Source organism: Penicillium psychrofluorescens (assembly GCF_964197705.1).
Source record: "Penicillium psychrofluorescens genome assembly, chromosome: 1".
Taxonomy (NCBI): Eukaryota; Fungi; Ascomycota; class Eurotiomycetes; order Eurotiales; family Aspergillaceae; genus Penicillium; species Penicillium psychrofluorescens.
In genome coordinates this window covers 4103485-4124210 of record NC_133439.1, presented here as the reverse complement: position 1 = coordinate 4124210, position 20726 = coordinate 4103485, and the positions used below count along the sequence as shown (strand labels likewise).

Genomic DNA, 20726 nt, shown 5'->3' with positions numbered 1-20726 from the left:
CGCTTTCTTGACCTTCTTCATTCTTCCAGGTCCATTCCCGCCATGGTCTCCAATTTACTTCAGCCAACCTATGCCCTCCCGCTGACAGCGGGACTCGCAGTTCTTCTTTTGGGCCATCTATCCACACGCGGCAGCCCACCCCAACTTATCCCTTCGCCGCTGAAGACGGTGTTGCCGAGCCTCACAGACTCGGATAAGGCCGGATTGCCATACCCACCCGATGCATTACCGGGAGCCCGAGACGTAACTAGTCCGTATGGAACCTTCCGATGTTATGAATGGTAGGTTGCATGACTCAATCCGTCAAGAATATAGATTTTGTCGAATATTCTTAATAGATGCGTTTTGATGGTATACTTCTTTGAAGTCTACTATCGGTCTGATAGAATTTACCTTGACATTTGGTCCTCAAACTTACAGCTTACCTGCGAATTTACCTTTAGGGGCTCTACCAATGGACGCTTTGTTCTCCTAGTCCATGGTATCTCGACTCCCTCACTGGCTTTGTATCCATTGGCCCAGAGACTTGTCAACGAACATGGTTGCCGTGTCCTCCTCATTGATCTGTGGGGTCGTGGGTATTCTGATGCACCTGGTGACCTTCCCTACGACGCGCGACTATACACCTCTCAGATCCTCCTCGCCCTGACCTCTTCTCCGGTCTCTTGGACTGGTGCTGGAGGACCAGCCGACGGATTTGATATCATGGGATATTCTCTCGGCGGTGGTATCGCATCGAACTTTGCGGCCAACTTTCCACATATGATTCGCAGCGTGACATTACTGACACCCGCCGGCCTGATCCGACCCGAACGACGCGGGTGGGCAATGAGACTCATGTATTCGTCACCATTTTTCCCAGAAGCGCTGCTCAAATGGTTCGTAAAGCGTAGTCTGGGAGGCGGGAAGGCGACAACCGGAACCAATTACCAGGCCCAGAACTCCAAGTCTGGGATCTCCTTCAATATCCTGAATGCGCCCTCTGAGGAACTTCCCAAGGAAAACGCACCAGATGAAGGCCCATTGATTGAGACATACCCCCACGTCAGTGTTGCGGGAGCCGTGAATTGGCAGCTCATGACGCATCCGGGATTTATATCTTCGTTTATATCGTCGATTCGCCATGCACCTAATATTGCACAGCAGGAGATGTGGCGTCATATTCCAACGGCCGGTCAGAAACCGAAAGTCTTGATCTTGGCTGGTGAAACCGACCCGATTATTCTTGCCGATGATCTGCGGGAGGATGCTATTGCTGTGCTTGGGGAGGAGAATGTGAGATTTGAGGTGCTTAGTTGTGGCCATGAACTCCCGGTTACATGTTCAGAGCAAGCCAGCGCTATCATTGGCCAGTTCTGGTCTTTAGAATTATAAAAAATAGAAACGGGAGACCCATTAGATTGACGAAGCTAAAGTAAAAGCAGTTGTGGAAAATATGTATGTAGGATTATATTAAATTATGAATAAAAAAGAGGAAGAATTGAGGCTCCTTCGTATATGAAAATTCGAACATCGGAAATGAGGCGGAAGATACTCATTCACACATCCTTGCAAGCATCAATACTTTAGGAGGGATAGATAGGTTGAAGCTTAACCTTGCTGCAGCTGCAGGGAATTGTGTATTTGTAGTCGCCGTCGATCCAGAAGAGCTGTGGCCCGTTGTGAAACCACTCACAAACTAAAGATCGGAGACGTTAGCCAATAGTGTTCGGGTAGAAAATTATACACACTCACCAAGCCAACCGCCAAAGCCCGATATATTCGAAACAAAGAAGCCACTCTCGTTGATCGAGAAACCCTTACTGCCCTCGCCGACGTTGACAGTCACAGCTTCCCACGCTATTCAGATATCATGTCAGCGATATCGTTTCTTCACACTGATCAATGATAGAAAGATACATACAGGCGTAGTTGGTGTCTCCACCAATATCCATATCCCATGGCTCGTGATCGCCGAGCTCAAAGCTGGCTCTCGTCTCGTTCAGATGAGCAAAAGGGACGGCGCTCTCTTCGGCGACAAGAACAGCATCATTAAATCCGGCGCCGGTGTGGTAAGTGTTGACATAGAGGTTATTGTGAGCCTTGTTGTTGATAGCACCAGTAGTCTTCAGCTTGAAATGGGTGGCCTGAGTCAAGCTGGCGGTGGCGAACAAAGCGACGGCTGTGAGGAAACGCATTTTGGAGGTAGCGAGTATGGTGTTGGAAATAGATACAAGGATTGCTTCTTGAGAAAGTAGGGTTGACGATGAGCAAGATATAATCTAGACGAGGAGGTAGGCTCTTCTTATAGTTCTGGAATTCAGCTTTTGATCCAATTACTTCTTCGCTGCTGAACGCTTCAACAGGTTTTCTTGCAGCTGGGTCCGTGTCTGCTGATGATCACAGCTCACAGCGCGATCCCTCATACGGGAAGGTTAAGGCATCCAGCCCAATGAAGCAACGCGACCAAAAATCCGGCGGTGGAAGCCGAAACACCCGGGGTAATCGGCGAACTTGTCCAGCAATACAATTGTCACTTAGGCCTGGGGAGGCCCTGAGGTTTACTGACATCGCCACCACAAAGCAAAAACAGAACTTACTCTCTACAAACACCGCATGAGCTTCGAAGCAAAAATCAACACAATACATGCCAAAAGCACCTCTATTCTTCGATTTGGTGCGCCATCACGATCAAAAATTTCCGTCCGCCTTGATTTTAGAGGATGCAGATCGCTCCGAACTGGGCCCACATCGTGCTTATTTTGGTGCTCAAAGCAGTTGAATAGTCTGAGACATGCCGTCATGTCCAGACATTCCCATTCGCGACAGATCATTAGGTCTCACTTACATGATGTCTCAAGAATCGGACCTGGTATTATTTGGCCGGCTAGCCTTGCGAACTGTGCGGCTTGGGAATGAATCTATGAGCGAATTATGGGCACAAAGCGTCGCTTAGACTTGCACTAGCGGAGATAAACTACGGACACGGGCAAAAGCAGCCCCCTGATGCGATGCGACGACCACTGCACGGTGACATTGGGTATATTTAGTAACGCAGCTTGTTATGCTGGTAACTGCCTCTAAAATAGTGAGTTTTTGATTTAGCTCAACAACCAAATGGGAAATATATTTAGATCAACTCTATAAATGGCTTGGCAAAAGGTTTTCAAGACAAGGCAGAATGTAAGACATATCGAGGAAGACAAACTACACCTCGAATATGAAATGAACATAGCCTGCCCGAAGAACTAACTATGTAAAGAAAGGAATCATAAACCACTCAAATTACCATCATCTCAATCCCCACTCTGACTATTTTACAAAGTTAAAACAGAATTAGGCAAATCACAACTGCATTGACAGGCACCTGCGGTGTAGCAAAAACAACAGCTCATATAGTAACTCCATCCGGTTTGTGCCCGCCTCAGCTATGCAACATTGAATCCAATAAACTCTCACATCGCAGCCAAAAATTCCATCATCCAAGCATCATCGAACCCGTCCAACGGTAAGATATCGGGCAGAGTAGAGCCAGCTGGCCCAATCTCAGTGTCGTTCACACACACACTACCCGGCATTTCTGGCGGCCCGGGAATGTCTTCTGTCAGCTTTGCCGACCAGGCCTGTTTCAAAGATTGAACCATCCGCATGCCTCTACCAAACAGAGTCATCCCATAATCCTGATTAGGTGTATTCGGGCAAAGGTGGTGTGCCGCCTTTTGAGTCTGCTCAACTAGGCGATCGATGATTTCCAACAGGTTTGCAGTTTCCCGCACTGCGCACTTGTCCCATGCAGGATCCTCCAAGGTGGAGATTCTGTATAAGTTGACCAGGGCGCGGGAGAATTGGAAGAACATTGAAAATGAGCACGATATGTAGTCTTCGGGCGGAATTCTGAGCCAGACGTCCATCCAGGTTTGGGCTGCCCGGAGACAAGTATAGAGACATTCGATGCGATGCAGATCTGGGCCATTCGAGAGAACCGGAAACTTGGAGATAGACGCCTCATTGATTATAATCTCTGAGTGAGAAAGATGCATAAGAATATTCACTAGACAAGTCATTAGTAATGAGAGCGCTGCTAAGGATACTGGGAAACCCACGGTGCTGTTGCAGATGGGGCGGAATCTCTTGCTTTACCGTATTCAACTGTGACTGGAGACTCTTGATATAGAAGGCTGTTGGAGCAAAATTCCTCTCCTCATCACGTTGCAGATTATAAGCCTTATCAGCCACCAGCTGGATTCGTACGAGAGTGACCAAAATCTCATCCTGCGGGCTTTCTTTCTCCTGCTGTAAAAGACGCAGACTCTCCTCCATGTGTGGTGTCCACCGAAGAGCGTCTATCTTCAGCATAGCCAATGCAATGCTATAGGGAAGTATTAGCTTGGCTCTAAATAGATATATGGGCAGTTAGATGACCCCCATACCTTGACGTTATCAGAAAGGCACCGAGCACAGCCCTACGCTCCTCCATAGTTCGAAGGGCAGGTGTTGGGATCTTCCAACCGATAGAACACTTGAAGGTATGCAATGCTGATTGCTCTTTTGGAACATCTTTGTTGATTCCCAGTTCGCATATTAGACCCATGATCATGTGGCCCCCAAAATTCATAAACGGCTTTTTCGACAATATGGTCCTGACGATCGTTGTTAGAACGATGATTGTTAACAGAGTGCTCTTTTGCTTATACTTACCACGAGGTATAGGTCATTAACCCAAGAAGCAAATCCAAGCTTGACTCAACGCCAAAAACGATTTTCTGGTAAATAAAGCAGTTGACTTTGCTTAGAAGCGCGTCACGCCGCTCGAGGTCTTTTGCTTGTACTGCCATGATACAAAACCAGAAAAATGGCTTTTCTTGGCGAAATTGAGATGAGGTAACGTGAGGAGGAATGTAAGCTATTGGAAGGTAATCCAAGCCCTTTGTGCGGAAATCATTGAAAGATTGCTCTTCCTCTTCTGGAGAAAGAAGGGAAGTCAAATCCCCCAATGGGGATGGTTGCGTATGCGCCGACTCTGTTGTTGGCGGGGAGAGGATTCCATGCTCTCCATGGAGGGGAGAGAAGCCGTGCGCCGAGCTTCTGGCTTCATCTGACAAGGACGCGTCTCTGGAATTTCCAGCGTGCAGATTCGCCGCGGATTTGGACTTAACATCACCCGATTGAAGCATAGAAACAAGGTTGTCAAGCTTGGCTTCGAGCTGTGCAGTTCTAGAAGCCTCGGAGCGCCTACTAGTACGCTTTCTGACTGGCTGCGATGCCCGACATTCTTTGTTCAGGCGGTGGCATCTAATACATGTCAGTTTATGAAGTACGAACTATCATTTCTTCCATGGTGACGAAATAAAGCGAATGAGGATATGCGATTCGTGCGCAGCAAGCCACTGACCTTTCGCAATCAGTACCACTGGCGAGAAGTATGCATTTGCACTTTGCACGGGAGCAGTTTACGCATGCCCGACCGTAGGGCGCAGGAACTCCGGAGTTGTCGAGTCTGCTAGACTCCATAGTGTGAAAACTCCGATGGGTTTCGGGGTTAAATGTGTAGTACTGAGTGAAGGGAGAAGGGGATCTGAGAGTTGAACGTAGTCAGTACATTCAAAAGACATAGATTAGCGGTACAAGGAGTTCGGGAAGTTTGAAGTGCGACGGAGTTGGGAGCTGGATCGAAGGATGGTGGCGCCCGAGACGGATTTCGGTGCGTTAAATTTGGCCGGAACTCCGGTTCAACAGTAAGCATTGTCTTGGCATTGATTGGACGGGGACAGGTCGAAGTCTTTCTTCACTGCACGCTAAACACTTCAGAGGAAAGTACAAATTATTGATAAAATCCCAGAAAATCCATTATTGGCATGAAAAGAGATCGGCATTCGAAAGAGAAAGACAAATTCGGAAATTCATGGCATGATACCCCATCATATTTAGGTCGGCCATACCTATTCAAGAATTCTTCTGCAAACTTGATCATACATATCACACACTCCGACCAACTGAACTGAATCATAGGGAGAAAACACTCAATGAAACAATTCAATTCAACTAGGAAGCAAACTAATAACCCAAGGCCTTGGTCCTTATTTATCACGATCAGTCTCCCGTATGATATCAAGGTTCCTCGTTGGTCGGGTGGATTCTCAGGAGGCTCGGCTCACTCGAGGCAGAAAATGCAACAGTCGACCGTTATTCCAGCTTCTCATGCGATTATGTTCAGCCATGCTTTTAATGGGAATCAGGAAGTTCTACCTGTTTTCCATACTACGATACAGTGGAAGGAGAGTATAGTGTCTCAAATATAAGACTTTCATATATTATCATCCAAGCACATTAAAGTCGTATCCGTAAGGACATTCAAAACGACATGAAAAGGACACATAAATCCTCATGAATCGTAAACACCTGAGAGCACGTTCAAAACTCAGCCTCACATCTCACCCAACAGCTTCATGAGCACCGGCAGCACCTGTAAAGCAGAGTCAGTAAATGTTGATCGGATTATTCATAGAGGAGGACACTTACGTCGGAAACGTCCTCGATGAGGTTGGATGTCTCGTTGACGAACTTCTTCGTCAACAGGTCGTTGGCGTTGCCCAACAATCCGCCCACCTCGACCAAAAGTTCAGGCGTGACGTATGGTGCAACTTCACCAATGAGGTCGCGCGTTTCGTTGACGAACTTGGGCTTGAGCAGATCGGTGGCATTGGTGACCAAGTAACCAATATCCTCAATGACAGAAGGCTGGAGGACCGATTTCTTCAGCTCGGGCATGACGGGCAGAATATCATTGAGCAGGCCGGCAGCATTGGACAGCAAAGTCTCAATCTCCTTGACATTAGACTTGGTCAACAGAGAGTTGGCGTTCTTCAAGAGGCTTGCAATGCCTGAAATCGTTCCTGGCGTCAGCAACGACTTCACCTCAGGCAGCAAGGGGATCACGTCGGCCAGAATCTGTTTCAAGCCCTTGACCAAGGAAGGTGTAAGAAGACCGCTGGCATCGGCGATGAGGCCACTTGTCTCCTTGATGAAGGCAGGCGTAAGCAAGCCGTTGGCATTCGAGAGCAAGTTCTCGATCTCCTTCGTGTTCGAAGCTGACAGCAGACCGCCGGCGTTCGCGAGCAAGCCCTCAATCTCGTGTACATTGGCGGCCGAGAGCAAGCTTTCGGCATTCATCAAGAGGTTGCTGATGCCGGAAATCATGGACGGCTTGAGGAGCGGCTTGAGTTCAGGCAGGAGAGGCTCGATATCACTGAGGAGACCCTTCAGACCCTTCACCAATGAAGGTGTCAGCAGGCTGTTGGCATTGGACAGGAGGTTGCCAATGATATTAACGCTGGCTGGCGTCAACAAGTTATTGGCGTTCATCAACAGGCTCTGCAATTCCTTAAGAGTCGCGGGCTTCAGGAGACCCTTGAGTTCGGGGAGCAGAGGAGCAATCTGGTTCAACAGGTCCTTAAGATCCTGAACAACGTTCGCGCTCAACAAAGAGTTGGCCTCCTTGATCAAATTGTCTGTCTCCTTGATGAAGGCAGGCGTAAGCAAGCCGTTGGCATTCGAGAGCAAGTTCTCGATCTCCTTCGTGTTCGAAGGTGACAGCAGACCGCCGGCGTTCGCGAGCAAGGTCTCGATTTCCTTCGTGTTCGAAGGTGACAGCAGGCTGCCGGCGTTCGCGAGCAAGCCCTCGATCTCCTTCGTGTTCGAAGGTGACAGCAGGCTGCCGGCGTTCGCGAGCAAGCCCTCGATCTCCTTCGTGTTCGAGGGCGACAGCAGGCTGCCGGCGTTCGTCAAAAGACTCTCCAAACTCTTGATCGTTGCAGGGGTGAGAAGCCCCTTGAGCTCGGGTAGCAGAGGAGTGAGTTGAACGAGCAAAGACTTGAGGTCATTGACAACCGATGTAGTGAGCAAACTGCTGGCATTGTCGATCAAACTGTCGGTCTTGGTCACGAATCCCTTGGTAAGCAAGAGATTGGCGTTGTCAATCAAAGACCCAGCCTTAGATATGAACGACGAGGTGAGCAGGGTGTTGGCATTGTCGATCAGGGTCTCTGTCTTTGAGACGAACGAGGGTGTCAACAAATTGTTGGCATTATCGATGAGAGCCTCGGTTTTCTTGACAAACGAGGACGTCAACAAGTCGTTGGCATTAGCGACCAGAGTACGTAGTGTCGTGTCGACGGGAGGAGCCAACGCAGTCGACAGATACTTGAAGGTATCTGTGAGCTCCGCCAGGAAATCAGGGTTCAACAGGTTCTCCAGACCCTGCAGAAGTTGTCCGAGACCGTCGCTACTACCTGATCCAAGACCGAGCAGGTTGCCTAGGGCAGAAGAGATATCGGAACCAATAGTACTGGAGCTGGTTGACGAAGAAGAGCTCGAGCCGGATGAAGAACCGCCGGACGAAGAGCCGCCGGACGAAGAGCCGCCGGACGAAGAGCCGCCGGATGAAGCAACAGAAGGCGAAGCACCGGAAGATGGAGCACCGGAAGCTGGAGCTGGGGCGGCAGCACTAGTTGTCGTAGGTTGAGTACTGTCCGGAACCGATGGGATCGACACAGTCACAGAATTGGCGCCGGCAGCAGCGGCGTTGTTACTCTGTGTCGTGGCTGGGTTCTGGTCGGTATCTGTATCCGCCACTTGCGGGGCTTCGCGCTGAGACGTAGTGGTGGTGGTGGTAGGGGCGGCGGCAGCGGCACTCGCTGCGTTTGGCTCGGCAGTGGTGGCAGCGGCGGCGGGAGCAGCCGCAGCATTGGCTACGTCTGACTCGGCATTGCTGGCAGCGACAGCGGGAGCGGGAGCATTGTCTTGATTCTTAACAACCGAAGCTGCAGAAGACGAAGGAGGTGCACCAGTCACTCCGGTCGCGACCAGGAGCGCCGTCGTGATAACCGGAAAGAAACGCATGGTGTTGGTTTAATGCGCGGGACTGGCTCTGTTGTCGTGCACCTTGGCTTGCCCAAACACAATTTGACCGGTTTCGGTTCCTCGATCCTGTCCTAAGAGGAAAAATCTGGAGAAGGCCGGGGGCAGGATGGCAAACCAAAATAAAGCGAGCGAGCGCAATAGCTCGGGTGCGCCATTGACGATATATGTGCCGTGCGGCGGAAATTACACAACCGCATTAGCTCTGAAAAGCTAGTTCGTACCGAGGAAAAAAGGGACTGGTTCCGTCCGCCATGTGACAAGAAAATAGACCAATTTGCTAGGTTGGGATCCAGTTCCCCGGACTCCAGAGTTACCCTGTGCCTGAGAACCATCCATGGGTCCAAGCTAGAGTCGAGTCAGGGCAAGCCACTGACATCGCCTCCCTCGGCACGGGAAACGCAGGCACATGTTCTCTGTTTGTGGCATTGGGCCATGGTTCAATTCGACACTGGCCTCGATCTGGGGGTGTATGCGGGCGCAAAGGTGCTGGGGTTGGATATCCGGGGCTCGGACGGGCTCCACACCGCGGAGAGCGGAACCAAGGTTGGCGTCCAGACTGCGATAGACCAGCCAACAGGACAGCAGCTAGAGTGGGCCGCGGGCGGGGTGCTGCAGCCGTGTTCCAGTATTCCGCGCTTTTTTTTCTCCAGCTGTTGATATCAGAGGCTCCATAGCTGCGGGCTCGTGACTCTCATCCCTGTCAAGGGACGGAAAGGTTCTCATTCGGGGAAAACCTCCCCCAGGAAACGGGACTCCGCAAAAAGCCACCATCCCCCGCGCTTTTCACCCCGGAGGCACCCGGGACACAACGTGTTGAAATTGAACATGACGGTCGGAGACAATCGGCTTTCATTGGCAGAAATCCTGTTGGTGGTCGATCCAAGTCTAGCGATTCTTGGCTGTTCATCATTCGCCTACCTACGTGGCGCCGGAGACTAGTAGCCCGGGCTTAATCACCGCTAGAGCGTTAGGGGAAAGTTTGCGTGTTCATCTCCGAAGAAAGTGCGAATCAATAGCGTCGGACACAACTTACTGTCTCGGATGGGCGAGGCCGGAAGATTCTGTCTCGTACATCATCGTACCCGCTTAGCAGATGTCGATCAACCCCCGCTCCTGCAACCTTGGAAGTGGGTAACATCCACATTATTGAAGCGATGCACCACATTCGCTTCGGCCACACGCCAAAGGGTCGGTGTGGTCGGCAATTCTGTCCCTGCTTGAGAAGAGTTCGGTCAATGGGAACGCCACCACGCCACTGAGGAAAGCCAGGGAAAAGTGGGAACTATGGCTTGGAAGTCGTGAAGAAGGACATATAAAGTAAAATGAGGCTGACGTGCGTGTGAGTTTGTACCGGTACGTGGGGGGTGGGCTCCGTAGCTTGGAGGGATTTGCAAACAGAGATTGATGCCAATCCGGAAATCCCTCCGCGAGCTGAGACCTCGAGGCACAGACGGCATTGGCTGATCCTTCCTCGTTGGGCAGGCACGAGGAAAGCGAATCCCTTGGCCAATCAGGGTTTGCGGGATCACATGACCAGCTGGAGATCTATGGCAGCGCAGGATGACCTCGGAGAAGCTTCTTCACATGAACGGGAAATCTTGATGTATATTAAGGGATCTCCCGAGATGTCTCAAGTTAATCTATTTGCTCGTCTATAGCAGACGCGAGGCGGTCGAAAGGGTATAAGCGAGTCGTTTGACGTCTTCACCCCATTCGACCTCGGCCTCGGCGAGAATGTGACGATTGATCCTGGGGGACGTTTAACGGTCTGTAAATAAGCAGTCTTTGTAGACTGGCATCTGCGGTCTCCGCAGTGGCGGCGGATCGTGGGGACTTTACCCACAATAGCAACGTCTATCAGCCATGCGCGTCGGTTTTGGGGGGTGGTTTAAAATAATTTGAGATTTCTTTGTGCTGGCTAGGTATTTTATCCTGTAGGATTAGATGCCTCTTGAGTGTGGTGCGTTTTGGGAATCTTCATCTAATGCTGGAGAGAAGAAGCAACGCCTTGCGAAGCAGTACGACGCCGTGAAAAATAGAGCAGGACTTTGAAGATCTGTGGCGGATACAAAATATCTCATCATCAGAGGTTCTTCGAGTTTCAGGCTGTTGGGGACCCGAAATCCTTCTTAAGCCAAGGACTGTAAGCTGCAGGCACTGCCCACCATTGAAAGCTGAGATTGTGAGGTTTCCAATTCTTATAGATTGATATCGCTCCAAAGGGGCCTACTTCTTAACCTCTTCTCCTCTACAAGATACATGTTGTTCAGTAAGAATAGGGGTCTGAGTACCCGCCCTTGTGAAGAAAACCGCCTCCCAATAGGACCCTGAGGGGCCGCTTGCTCAAGAATAGTATGCCAATATGCTTTGACTGGAAGGATCTCAATCTTTCAGACCCCAGTCACATAAATAGTTACACCTGCATCCTGGCTAAAAGGTCATATTGACCCGTGGATATCTCTATGCGGCTCGCTTTTTTGAATTGGTGTCAAGAAAGTAATTCGTTCATGCATCGATACATTGGAAAAATACATGCCGAGGAAAAAAGTTTCCCAGGCTGCTGGATTGCAAGCTAGAGCTGCGTGTGGTGCTATCTAACTTCAGCCTAGAAACAGGAGAAATCACGCGATACAGTGATTCGTTAGTGCAAGAAGGCCCTAATGGGAAGCGCAAACTCGGCGTTCCTTTTTCATACGATGAGCTGATTGCATGGGAGTAGACGCTGGGCCAAATCTCCGAGGATGGGGAGAGGATGATCTCGAGCTTGCAATTGATGGCCCAGAAAGTAATCCACAACTCGGCTTCAACGATATCCTGTGGATATGGACAAATCTCCATTGCCTCCATCAAGGTTGAAAGAGTGGCTGGAGAAAATCTCTTGGGGCAAGATGGACACCGTTTGGCGGATTCCAGTCAAGGGCGTGGCAGCGACTTGGCACCTCAGGCTCGAACAGACATGATACTCTTAACAAGGCATTGTAGCCACTCAGCAAGCCTAAAGGCTGCCAGTCTGATTGCCGTGTTCTGCGATTCATGCTCTGCATTTCGGAATTGTTGCTGTGGGATGGATTTGCGTCTTTTCACGACGGAATGTCAGAAGCCTTGACCTCCTGATATTTGGACAGAACCTTCATCTCGGTATTGCGTTCTTTGATCTTCTTGTCCATAGCCTTTTGGACTTGTTCGCGCTTTCGTTCGGCGCTCTCGATTCTTTGCTTTGCTTCTTTCGCGGCTTGCTCCTGTGCCCTCAGAGCTGCGGCTTGTGATGGATGTTCGCGGCGCAGTCGCTCGAGCTGAAGGTAAATTTCCGCGTCATCGAGAGGCTGGCATGTCACTGGATTGTAACGGTATGAGGGCAACGGCTCGCCTGGCACGCGGATCTCGGAGAGGTCGTGGTGGATTGGGGTCGTGCGAATGGATGAGTCGAGAGGCACAGCCGAGACTGTCTCAGATGGTGGAGATGGGAGTGATGGCTCTTGTTTATTCATGATGGCTGTTGATATTATGAAGGGTACCAAGAAGGGTAGTAGTGGGAAGAGGGAAAAAGGAAGAGCTTGGGTTCTGGTGCTCTTCCCTTTGTGGCTCACCGCCCGGCGAGCTTATCGGGACAGCGCGGGCAGAGTTCACGACATCATCCAACTTATCTCTTGATTCCAGTCGCAGGACCAGACAGATCACTTAGGCAGGTCCTGGGGACCAGACGTCCGCTATAGAAGGCGTGAATGGCACTGTGAAACTGCATGACCCATCCACATATGGTCGCTTGATTCAGCCACCATGCAAGCATTTGGTACGTTTTCAAGTACACCTCTTGCAACCTTTTCTTCTGCAAAAGATGAGCGTGTTTTTGTTCACAATATGCTGACACTGGCTTCGCTCACAGTTCCCAAGAACAGGAGGGTAAGCCAGCCCACGGAGCTCCCGGATGAAGCATCATCAGTGACTAAACCATGCGATCTTACTTTAGCCCCGATTTGACCTTGTTCTGAGGGTGAGAACTGAAAATTGCCTCTTCAAATGTCTTGTGTATACTAATACAACTCTCAGATCATCGACATCAACAATATTCCTCTGAGTAAGGGCGTCGTCTTCGTACGGTGGCGCCTCCCATCATCCAGCGCAACCGAGCACCATGGAACCACAGAGAAAGCCACAATTGTCGACCACCAAACCTACTGGAACTACGAAAAAACACTGCAAGTACGCCTCACTATTGACCGAACATCCATCCTTCAGGAATGCGAGTTGCTTTTTGAGGTCGTTCAGGAATTCGGATCCTCGTCCAGCGCAGATAGGAACCTGCTGGGCAAGATCAAGCTCAATCTCGCCGAATATGTGGACAAGGTTGAAGACGATGAGGGCGTTGTGCGTCGGTACCTGATGTTTGAGAGCAAGGTCAACAGTACTCTCAAGATTGGGGTAGCGATGCGTCAAACGGAAGGCGATCGCAACTTCACTACGTATGTGCACAGGTGCCAGAAATACCGACTCCGCTGACCGTTGATAGCCCTCCGTTGAAATCTGCGACCGTCTTTGGCGGTATTGCCGGTGTTGTTCACTCCCAGGAACCGGACGACCACGACGAACTGGGCCAGCTGCCATCTATCAATGTGCAAAGCCGCGAAGTGGCTGATATGCAAGACATGTATCGGCGCACGTTGGCAGCATCATGGACCTCCCGAGCTGGCGACCTGCCGGCGGACCAACTGGTTGAACAGTTATTTGCTGGCAGTTCTTGCTGGAACAACGAATCTCACAACACAAACCATGGAACTGGAGTCAAAGGTGACTACGCGGATTCTTTCCTGAGCGCCGAGACCGCTGAGCGGCAGACACGCACGGGCAAGAGATTGTCACCAAGTTTGAATTTCGAGAAACGTCCCAAGAGTTCTAGCAATCATTCCCACAGCAGCGGCAAGTCTCCCGATTCTCTTTCCACACTCAGCCATGGGCAGAAAGGGGGCAGTATTGAGCAGCAGATTTATGACGGCGCGAAGGGACGCGGATGGAGAACTCGGAACTCGAACAATGAGCTGTCTGAGTTTGACGTGCGGGATGATTTGCGGAGTTGGGAAGTTGCAGCGAAACAGTAGCTTCATTTCTGGCCGGGAGACACCAAATATTCTGTCTTGTTCCATATTTAGGCTTAGGTACCCGATTGCGAGACTCTCTAATATATCTTTCCCCGCTATTCCTAGCACCATAAACATCCTTCATTCTAGGCAGGGAGATACTGGATCAAATGTAGGAAGAAACTTGAATATAAAAGGCAGACTCGCTGGTGATACACGACTACATATACTGCACCCTACGGTGTGAATGTGGACTCGAAAGGTGCAAATGATTTCAAATTTGATGCTTATATGGTTCCCAAGCTATCTTCAGCAGCACGTCGACAAGGTGCCGGGGCCAGACAACAAACCAGACAGACTCTTATGCCTTGACCTCAGTAACTGCAACGGCATCCTATAATCCGCTCATTAGCAATCATTCTTGCCCACCAGAACTTCATGTCAAGACATACCTTGCCAAACTCAGCCTCAAACTCGTGCAATGTCGTTTCATACACTAGTTCCGGCTTCGGGACAGCAGACCCTGCGCCCAGCTTCTCTACCAATCCCTCCTTTTGGGAGGGGGTCGCCTTCACCCACTCCAGATACTTCGGTGCCCCGGGCATAATCACGTTATCCGCGAGCAAGACCGATTTGCCTGGCACCAAGACATCCAACTGCTCCAGCAGCCATAAATCCGGCAAATAAAGATCCTGCCAGTGGTCCAGGAACAGCATCTCCACGCTCTGAATATCCTTCTGTTCCGAAACAAGCTCCACCAGCAAGTCACTGCTTGAGCCCACCAGGATCTGCACAGTATCGCGCAGACCCGCCAACTCGACGAGTTGATTCGCGACAGCCGCCATTTCGGGATTATTCTCAAGGCTCAAGAACCGCTTTCCTCCATTTGCGCGCACTGCCGCACCAAAAAGAATGGCCGAGTAGCCAATATATCCGCCCAGCTCGATCATGACCGACGGCTTGCGCTCGGCGATGAGATTGGTGATGAACGGGCCTTTCGTTGGGCCCACGTTGATGAGCTGGTTGAACTTTTGACAGTAATCGTCAATGGCGGCCAGGACCTTTTCGGGGTTCCCGCGCAACTGCTTAATGTCGGGGCGGGAGTAGATGTAGTGAAGCAGGTCGACTTCGCGGCCGTCCTGTTGAGTTATGAGAATGAGATATTTGCAAAGTATATGAGTTAATTAGGTAGACTTACAAAAGCGAACCGTTGGGCGGGAGGAGAGTTTGGTTTCGACATTGCGGATGTATGAATTGGGGATTCCGGGACTCGATAATTTGAGACAAAGGCTTTTGGTGATGAATGATGGCTGAGATGGAATTACCCATATCCTTCCTCCAGGGACCTTTCTTATATACATTCTTAATGTTTCGTCCATAGTCAAAAATGGAAATGTCCGACCTCAAATCCCCGAGGAATCCAGGAATCATGGAGAGTTGGAGAAGATAGGGTCAAAGCTGAAGCATAAGATGACTATTTAGGGTTAGCCTTGCGCGATGGATGCCTAAGGCATTCAATGCTTTTATCTCCGGCAGAAAAAAGTGATCTGCCCGATGCCCCCGACTTGTTGTCTAAAACCGCGCAAACCCCGAATACCCCGATGCTTCGACGTCCTCCGACCAGCGCATCCGGGCTCCTGGGATTCCAGTCCCGGTTGTGTCCCCGGTCGCTGCTGCGGACGTGTTGCGGGCATGATGTCTTCACTCGGCTTCAGAGCACTTCGAGTGCCGACGACGATCAACCACACTACCGCAATGATGATTACGAACAGCGATCGAACTTCCGTCCACAAAGACAGAAGCGACCGTCTCCAAGTCAACGTTTTACGCTAAATACGGAGGTGCTCGGAGAACACAAGGAGGTTGTGGTCGTGCCGCAACGCAGCCGCCGCAACAAGCGACAGCGACACCCTCGACCGGAGGCAGCGAATGACGATACGGAAAGACCAACGCTTCATTCTATACTTGGCGATTTGGAAGAGGAAGCTTCTCCACTTGTCGATGGTGCCGTCAGGGAGCGAATTGAGGGCTGTCGCGGGTTGTTCGACGTTGGTCAGAAGGTGTCAGTCCCCGATTGGAAAGACATTCGGTTAAACTTGTCGTCGTCATTTACGCGAAAACAACTTTTGGAATACCTCGCAGAGTACGCACAACATGCCCCAGGGGATGACGGCAATTCGCAACACACACGGGCCACTGCATGGAAGCCCGGGACCTCTGTGTTCATCAGCACCGAAGCAAGAACTGGCGGTCGTGCCTCCGACCGAATTGCGGCATCCAGGGAGCTGAAAGGGAAGGCTCTTTTAGCTGAGCGAATCCTTCGGGACTGCTGGCAGATGTCCACGATCAACGAGGTTGGCCAGGTGGACATTCGCTTGCCGGCTCCATTTATCTATTTGCTTTTGAATGCAGAGCACTTCTCTTTCGACGAACTGGCCAATCTCCATGATGCCAGCATCGATGTTACGCAATCCCTGGGGCTTGTGAGAGTCGTTGGCAAGCAGAGCGCTTGTGAGCATATCCGCGAGATCATTCTGGACGTCACTACCCGAATTCGCGAGGAAGACCTTGATTTGGGTCAAGCTGTTGCGGAAACTGGCAACCTTTTCAGGCAGGACTTCCTGGAGTGGGTCAATCGGACCTACCAGGTGGCCGTGGAGCACGAACTGAACGTCCCAAGAAAGATCATCTATCTGGCCGAGAACAAATCGGGCGCAGACAATGCTCGGAGAACATTGAACCTTGCGATCAATGATACGGCACCCACATTAATACCTTTCTCCACCTACTTGCCCTCCTCAGAGCCAGCCAGTGCTTATAGTTTCGACCCCGAAAACAATGTGTCGTGGTTCGATCGGCAGAAGCAATGGTTTCGTTGGGCCTTGTCCTCCGCCCAAACCATGGAGGCCGAGAAGCTTGCAACCCCATTCTTTGACAAACACCAGTCTCAATTGTCTGACGAGCTGCTGAAGCTTCTTCGACTTTCTTCGGTGCCTACGACGCGCGGTGCCAGTATCCATGAGTCGGTAACTGCGTCTGTCGGGAAATGTCTTTTTATGCGCAAAACTCCTTCCCTCACCGAAGCGCCGATAAATGCCTCTCAACTCGGCCGAATGGCTCTTCCGCGCACCTTTATGGCTGCAGTGCCCCGCGCTGCATCTTTTCTCAACACGTTGTCTCCGATTGGTCTCGGCGAAGGCGACGAGCCGTATCGAATTCGTTTGACACCGACGTCTAAGCATGCCGATTCTTTGCCGCCACTCGATATTGGAGTTGATGTGAATGTCAAACTTACCGGGGATATGGAAAAGACTGAAATTGATCTCGAAATCCGGAGTGTGAAAGCCATTCTCATGAACAATAGCGTCGACTACTTGCTTCCTGAAAACGGTCTGGATCTTCGATTTACTCGTCACATCTACCATGACCTTCTGGCGGGATCCGAGAACCTTCATGGCTTTCGGAACCACGAAGCGATGTTGCAGAGCATCAAGACGTCGCTGCAAGGCCTCTTCAATCCCATGACGGCCAAGAAATCATTGGTGCTACCACCATTGTGTCATATCATGCTGCCGCGTGAATTCCTTAAACCGGAGATTTCTGAGGAGATGACTGACCAGGAAGGCCATGGTCCTGACACCCTCTTTGAGGACCACATCTCCGCCGAGTACATGCTTCCTCCATTCAACGATGCGCAAAGCATTGCTCTTCAGCACTTTGATTTCCAAGGCCGCCAATTAACTAGCCGTTTCTATGGTGGTGGACCGTTCCTTGCAGCTCAGGCAACTGATCTCTTCATGGAAATGAAGATCCCGCAAAACCAGCTAACATCCGAACCTGATGATGCGCTTCAGGGGGCTCTTGATCGGGAGTTCCACTCGTTCTACAACACCGCCTGTGACATGGCCTTTGAAGTCCATCGGATCCAGCCAGCAGAGGAGAAGGAGCATTTTTGAACGATCCTAGCATTTGTACAATAATAACTTGTAACTATATCCAATCTAATAACTGTATAGAATCGTGTCGTCCAGTAGTCACCGTAGTCACCCAGTAGGGGTTCCACAAACCCGCTGCCCCACCGATCGAACCACCTCCAACACCGACAACAACCACTCGTCCCTCCATCCTCCACATACCCTCCTTCCTTTACACCGGACCTCGAATCAATTAGCACCTCTTTATACACCCACTGCTCGCTATTCTGATCTGACCTATTCCATCCCCATCGCCTGCCCCTTCACCACTGAGAATGAAGCACATGTGCACGCAGTGATCCACGGAGGCATGGAGAGAACACGGGTGGCCAAGGTAGGCACCATAGCCAGTGCATTCCCAGCAAACAACCCGACTAATCACTGACTGGCCCTCTCTCTCTGTTGTTCAGGTTGACAACGTGACCTTGGCTCGGCACGGGGACCAGGTTGATGGCACCCTCCATCTCACTCCTCACCACCTTATCTTCTCGTACCTCCCCCCAGTGTCCAGCGAGGACCAGGCCAAAGGTGTTCCCATAAAGCCCCGCGAGCTCTGGATCACCTACCCGATTATCGCCCTCTGCACCCTGCGACCCGCTCCCGCGGCGTCCCGCCAGCCCTCGTCTATCCGCCTTCGGTGTCGAGACTTCAACTTCTGCTGTTTCTACTTTACAAATGAGAACAAGGCTCGCGATGTGTTTGAGAGCATCAAGCAATGGACTTGCAAGTTGGGTCGCATGGACAAGCTCTACGCCTTCTCTTACGTTCCTGTTCCGCCGGAAGCCGACTTCAACGGGTGGCAGCTGTATGACCCGCGCAAGGAGTGGGTGCGTCAAGGTGTCGGAAAGGAAGGCCAAGGTCAGGGATGGCGCGTCTCTGAAATAAATGTGAATTACGAGGTGGGTGGATCTTCTGTTAAGCTGCTGGTCTTTGGCTGACCGGGGGATCTCCAGTTTTCTCCAACCTATCCGGCCCTCCTACCCGTGCCTTCGTCTATATCGGATAACACACTCAACTATGCCGGACGATACCGATCCCGAGCTCGAATCCCAGTCCTCACATATCTCCACCCGGTCAATAACTGCTCGATCACAAGGAGCTCCCAGCCGTTGGTCGGTGTGCGTCAGAACCGCAGCATCCAGGATGAGAAGCTGCTAGCTGCTATTTTCTCAACTTCTCGCTCAGAGAGGCCGTTGGCGAGCTTCATCCAGCCTCATCTGGAGAAAGAGGCGTCGGACTCCAGCCAGGGCAGTGGGGAGACGATCCCGACAGATCTAGAGTTGACAAATGCAGAAGAGATAGAAGACGATATGATTGCTGCCGCTCACGGAGAGTCGGAAGAAACACCTTCGATTTATGGAGCACAGCAGAGCAACTTGATTGTTGATGCGCGGCCTACAGTCAATGCCTTTGCCATGCAGGCCGTGGGCCTGGGCTCCGAGAACATGGACAACTATAAGTTTGCCACCAAAGCCTACCTGGGGATCGACAACATTCATGTCATGCGAGATTCATTGAATAAGGTGGTAGACTGCTTGAAGGAAACAGACGTGACGCCTTTGGGGCCGAATCGCGACCAGCTTGCGCGAACCGGCTGGCTGAAGCACATCTCTGGCATCCTAGATGGAGCCGGGTTGATCACTCGCCAGGTCGGCCTGCAACACTCTCATGTCTTGATCCACTGCTCCGACGGTTGGGATCGGACCAGTCAGCTGAGTGCCTTGAGTCAAATCTGTCTTGACCCGTACTATAGGACGTTTGAAGGATTCATGGTCTTGGTAGAAAAGGATTGGCTTTCGTTTGGTCACATGTTTAGACACCGATCGGGCCACCTGAACAGCGAGAAATGGTTCCAGATCGAGAACGAGCGCATCGGCGGAGAGGCTAACCGTGGGTTTGGCGAAGGCGGCGGTGCCGGCAAAGCCCTCGAGAACGCATTCCTGAGCGCCAAGGGCTTCTTTGGCCGGGACAACACCAGCCGCGACTCCTTGGCCGACTCCGATGGGGAGCTCCAAAGTTACGACTCGGACAGCCCTGCCGCTAGAAAGGTTAGCTCCTCACCTCGGAGCGCCGTCGCAGAGAAAGAGATCACAAAGCCGAAGGAGACTAGTCCGGTATTTCATCAGTTCCTGGATGCCACATATCAGCTCCTCTACCAACACCCGACGCGCTTTGAATTCAACGAGCGCTTCCTCAAGCGACTGCTCTATCAGCTCTACGCCTGTCAGTACGGCACGTTCCTATACAACAACGAAAAAGAACGTGTTCAGTCGACTGCCAGCGAGCGAACCCGCAGCGTATGGGACTATTTTCTCTGTCGGCGCGAGCAGTTTACGAACCCGCGCTATGACCCAGTAATCGACGACCATCAGCGCGGCAAGGAGCGCCTTATTTTCCCTCGAGTCAACGAGACCAGATGGTGGGCTGAAGTCTTCGGTCGCGAAGATTCCGAGATGAACGGGCCCCGACCTACCGATAGCCCGGCTAATAAACGGGCCCCGGTCGTGACAGGCATCGAGACCGCCAACCTCTCCGTCGGCACGGGAGTTCCGGACAAGACTAGTGTTCCTGCGGCTGCCTCGGCGGGGATGGCGGCTATGACCGCGGGGATTTCGAATTTGGCATTTCCAAAGAAGCAGGAGTCGGAGTCGGAGGAGGCGGATAAAGGAGAGGAGGAGTTGGGCGTGGAGATGCAGTAGACTCGAGGAATTGACTGGGGGGTTTCTTTCGGTTTGATTACATGGCTGGACATATTCACGACGAGATGTATGTTAGTACACGG

At 51.2% G+C, this 20726-nt stretch overlaps 9 protein-coding genes across 9 annotated transcripts; 4 read left to right on the top strand and 5 right to left on the bottom strand.

Moving 5' to 3' along the window:
- Nucleotides 1–42: 42 nt before the first annotated feature.
- PFLUO_LOCUS1532 (uncharacterized protein) lies at nt 43–1374 on the top strand (the record flags this gene model as incomplete). Its single annotated transcript, XM_073778582.1, has 2 exons — nt 43–281; nt 444–1374. The coding sequence occupies 2 exons, from the start codon at nt 43–45 to the stop codon at nt 1372–1374; spliced, it is 1170 nt and encodes a 389-aa protein (XP_073635622.1).
- Nucleotides 1375–1565: 191 nt separating this feature from the next.
- Nucleotides 1566–2177, bottom strand: PFLUO_LOCUS1531 (uncharacterized protein; the record flags this gene model as incomplete). The annotated part of the gene is made up of 3 exons (XM_073778581.1): nt 1566–1678; nt 1735–1839; nt 1904–2177. 3 exons carry the CDS (start codon nt 2175–2177, stop codon nt 1566–1568), a joined length of 492 nt encoding a protein of 163 aa, XP_073635621.1.
- A 1257-nt stretch (nt 2178–3434) lies between these two features.
- Nucleotides 3435–4299, bottom strand: PFLUO_LOCUS1530 (uncharacterized protein; the record flags this gene model as incomplete). The annotated part of the gene is made up of 2 exons (XM_073778580.1): nt 3435–4030; nt 4083–4299. The coding sequence occupies 2 exons, from the start codon at nt 4297–4299 to the stop codon at nt 3435–3437; spliced, it is 813 nt and encodes a 270-aa protein (XP_073635620.1).
- A 2104-nt stretch (nt 4300–6403) lies between these two features.
- PFLUO_LOCUS1529 (uncharacterized protein) lies at nt 6404–8877 on the bottom strand (the record flags this gene model as incomplete). Its single annotated transcript, XM_073778579.1, has 2 exons — nt 6404–6442; nt 6499–8877. 2 exons carry the CDS (start codon nt 8875–8877, stop codon nt 6404–6406), a joined length of 2418 nt encoding a protein of 805 aa, XP_073635619.1.
- A 3101-nt stretch (nt 8878–11978) lies between these two features.
- PFLUO_LOCUS1528 (uncharacterized protein) lies at nt 11979–12386 on the bottom strand (the record flags this gene model as incomplete). Its single annotated transcript, XM_073778577.1, has 1 exon — nt 11979–12386. One exon carries the CDS (start codon nt 12384–12386, stop codon nt 11979–11981), a length of 408 nt encoding a protein of 135 aa, XP_073635618.1.
- Nucleotides 12387–12675: 289 nt separating this feature from the next.
- On the top strand, nt 12676–13991 carry PFLUO_LOCUS1527 (uncharacterized protein; the record flags this gene model as incomplete). The annotated part of the gene is made up of 5 exons (XM_073778576.1): nt 12676–12688; nt 12782–12798; nt 12866–12889; nt 12946–13358; nt 13406–13991. 5 exons carry the CDS (start codon nt 12676–12678, stop codon nt 13989–13991), a joined length of 1053 nt encoding a protein of 350 aa, XP_073635617.1.
- A 340-nt stretch (nt 13992–14331) lies between these two features.
- PFLUO_LOCUS1526 (uncharacterized protein) lies at nt 14332–15210 on the bottom strand (the record flags this gene model as incomplete). Its single annotated transcript, XM_073778575.1, has 3 exons — nt 14332–14364; nt 14423–15109; nt 15169–15210. The coding sequence occupies 3 exons, from the start codon at nt 15208–15210 to the stop codon at nt 14332–14334; spliced, it is 762 nt and encodes a 253-aa protein (XP_073635616.1).
- A 361-nt stretch (nt 15211–15571) lies between these two features.
- PFLUO_LOCUS1525 (uncharacterized protein) lies at nt 15572–17926 on the top strand (the record flags this gene model as incomplete). The annotated part of the gene is made up of 1 exon (XM_073778574.1): nt 15572–17926. One exon carries the CDS (start codon nt 15572–15574, stop codon nt 17924–17926), a length of 2355 nt encoding a protein of 784 aa, XP_073635615.1.
- Nucleotides 17927–18254: 328 nt separating this feature from the next.
- On the top strand, nt 18255–20643 carry PFLUO_LOCUS1524 (phosphatidylinositol-3-phosphatase ymr1; the record flags this gene model as incomplete). Its single annotated transcript, XM_073778573.1, has 3 exons — nt 18255–18278; nt 18355–18843; nt 18898–20643. 3 exons carry the CDS (start codon nt 18255–18257, stop codon nt 20641–20643), a joined length of 2259 nt encoding a protein of 752 aa, XP_073635614.1.
- Between the last annotated feature and the right edge of the window lie 83 nt (nt 20644–20726).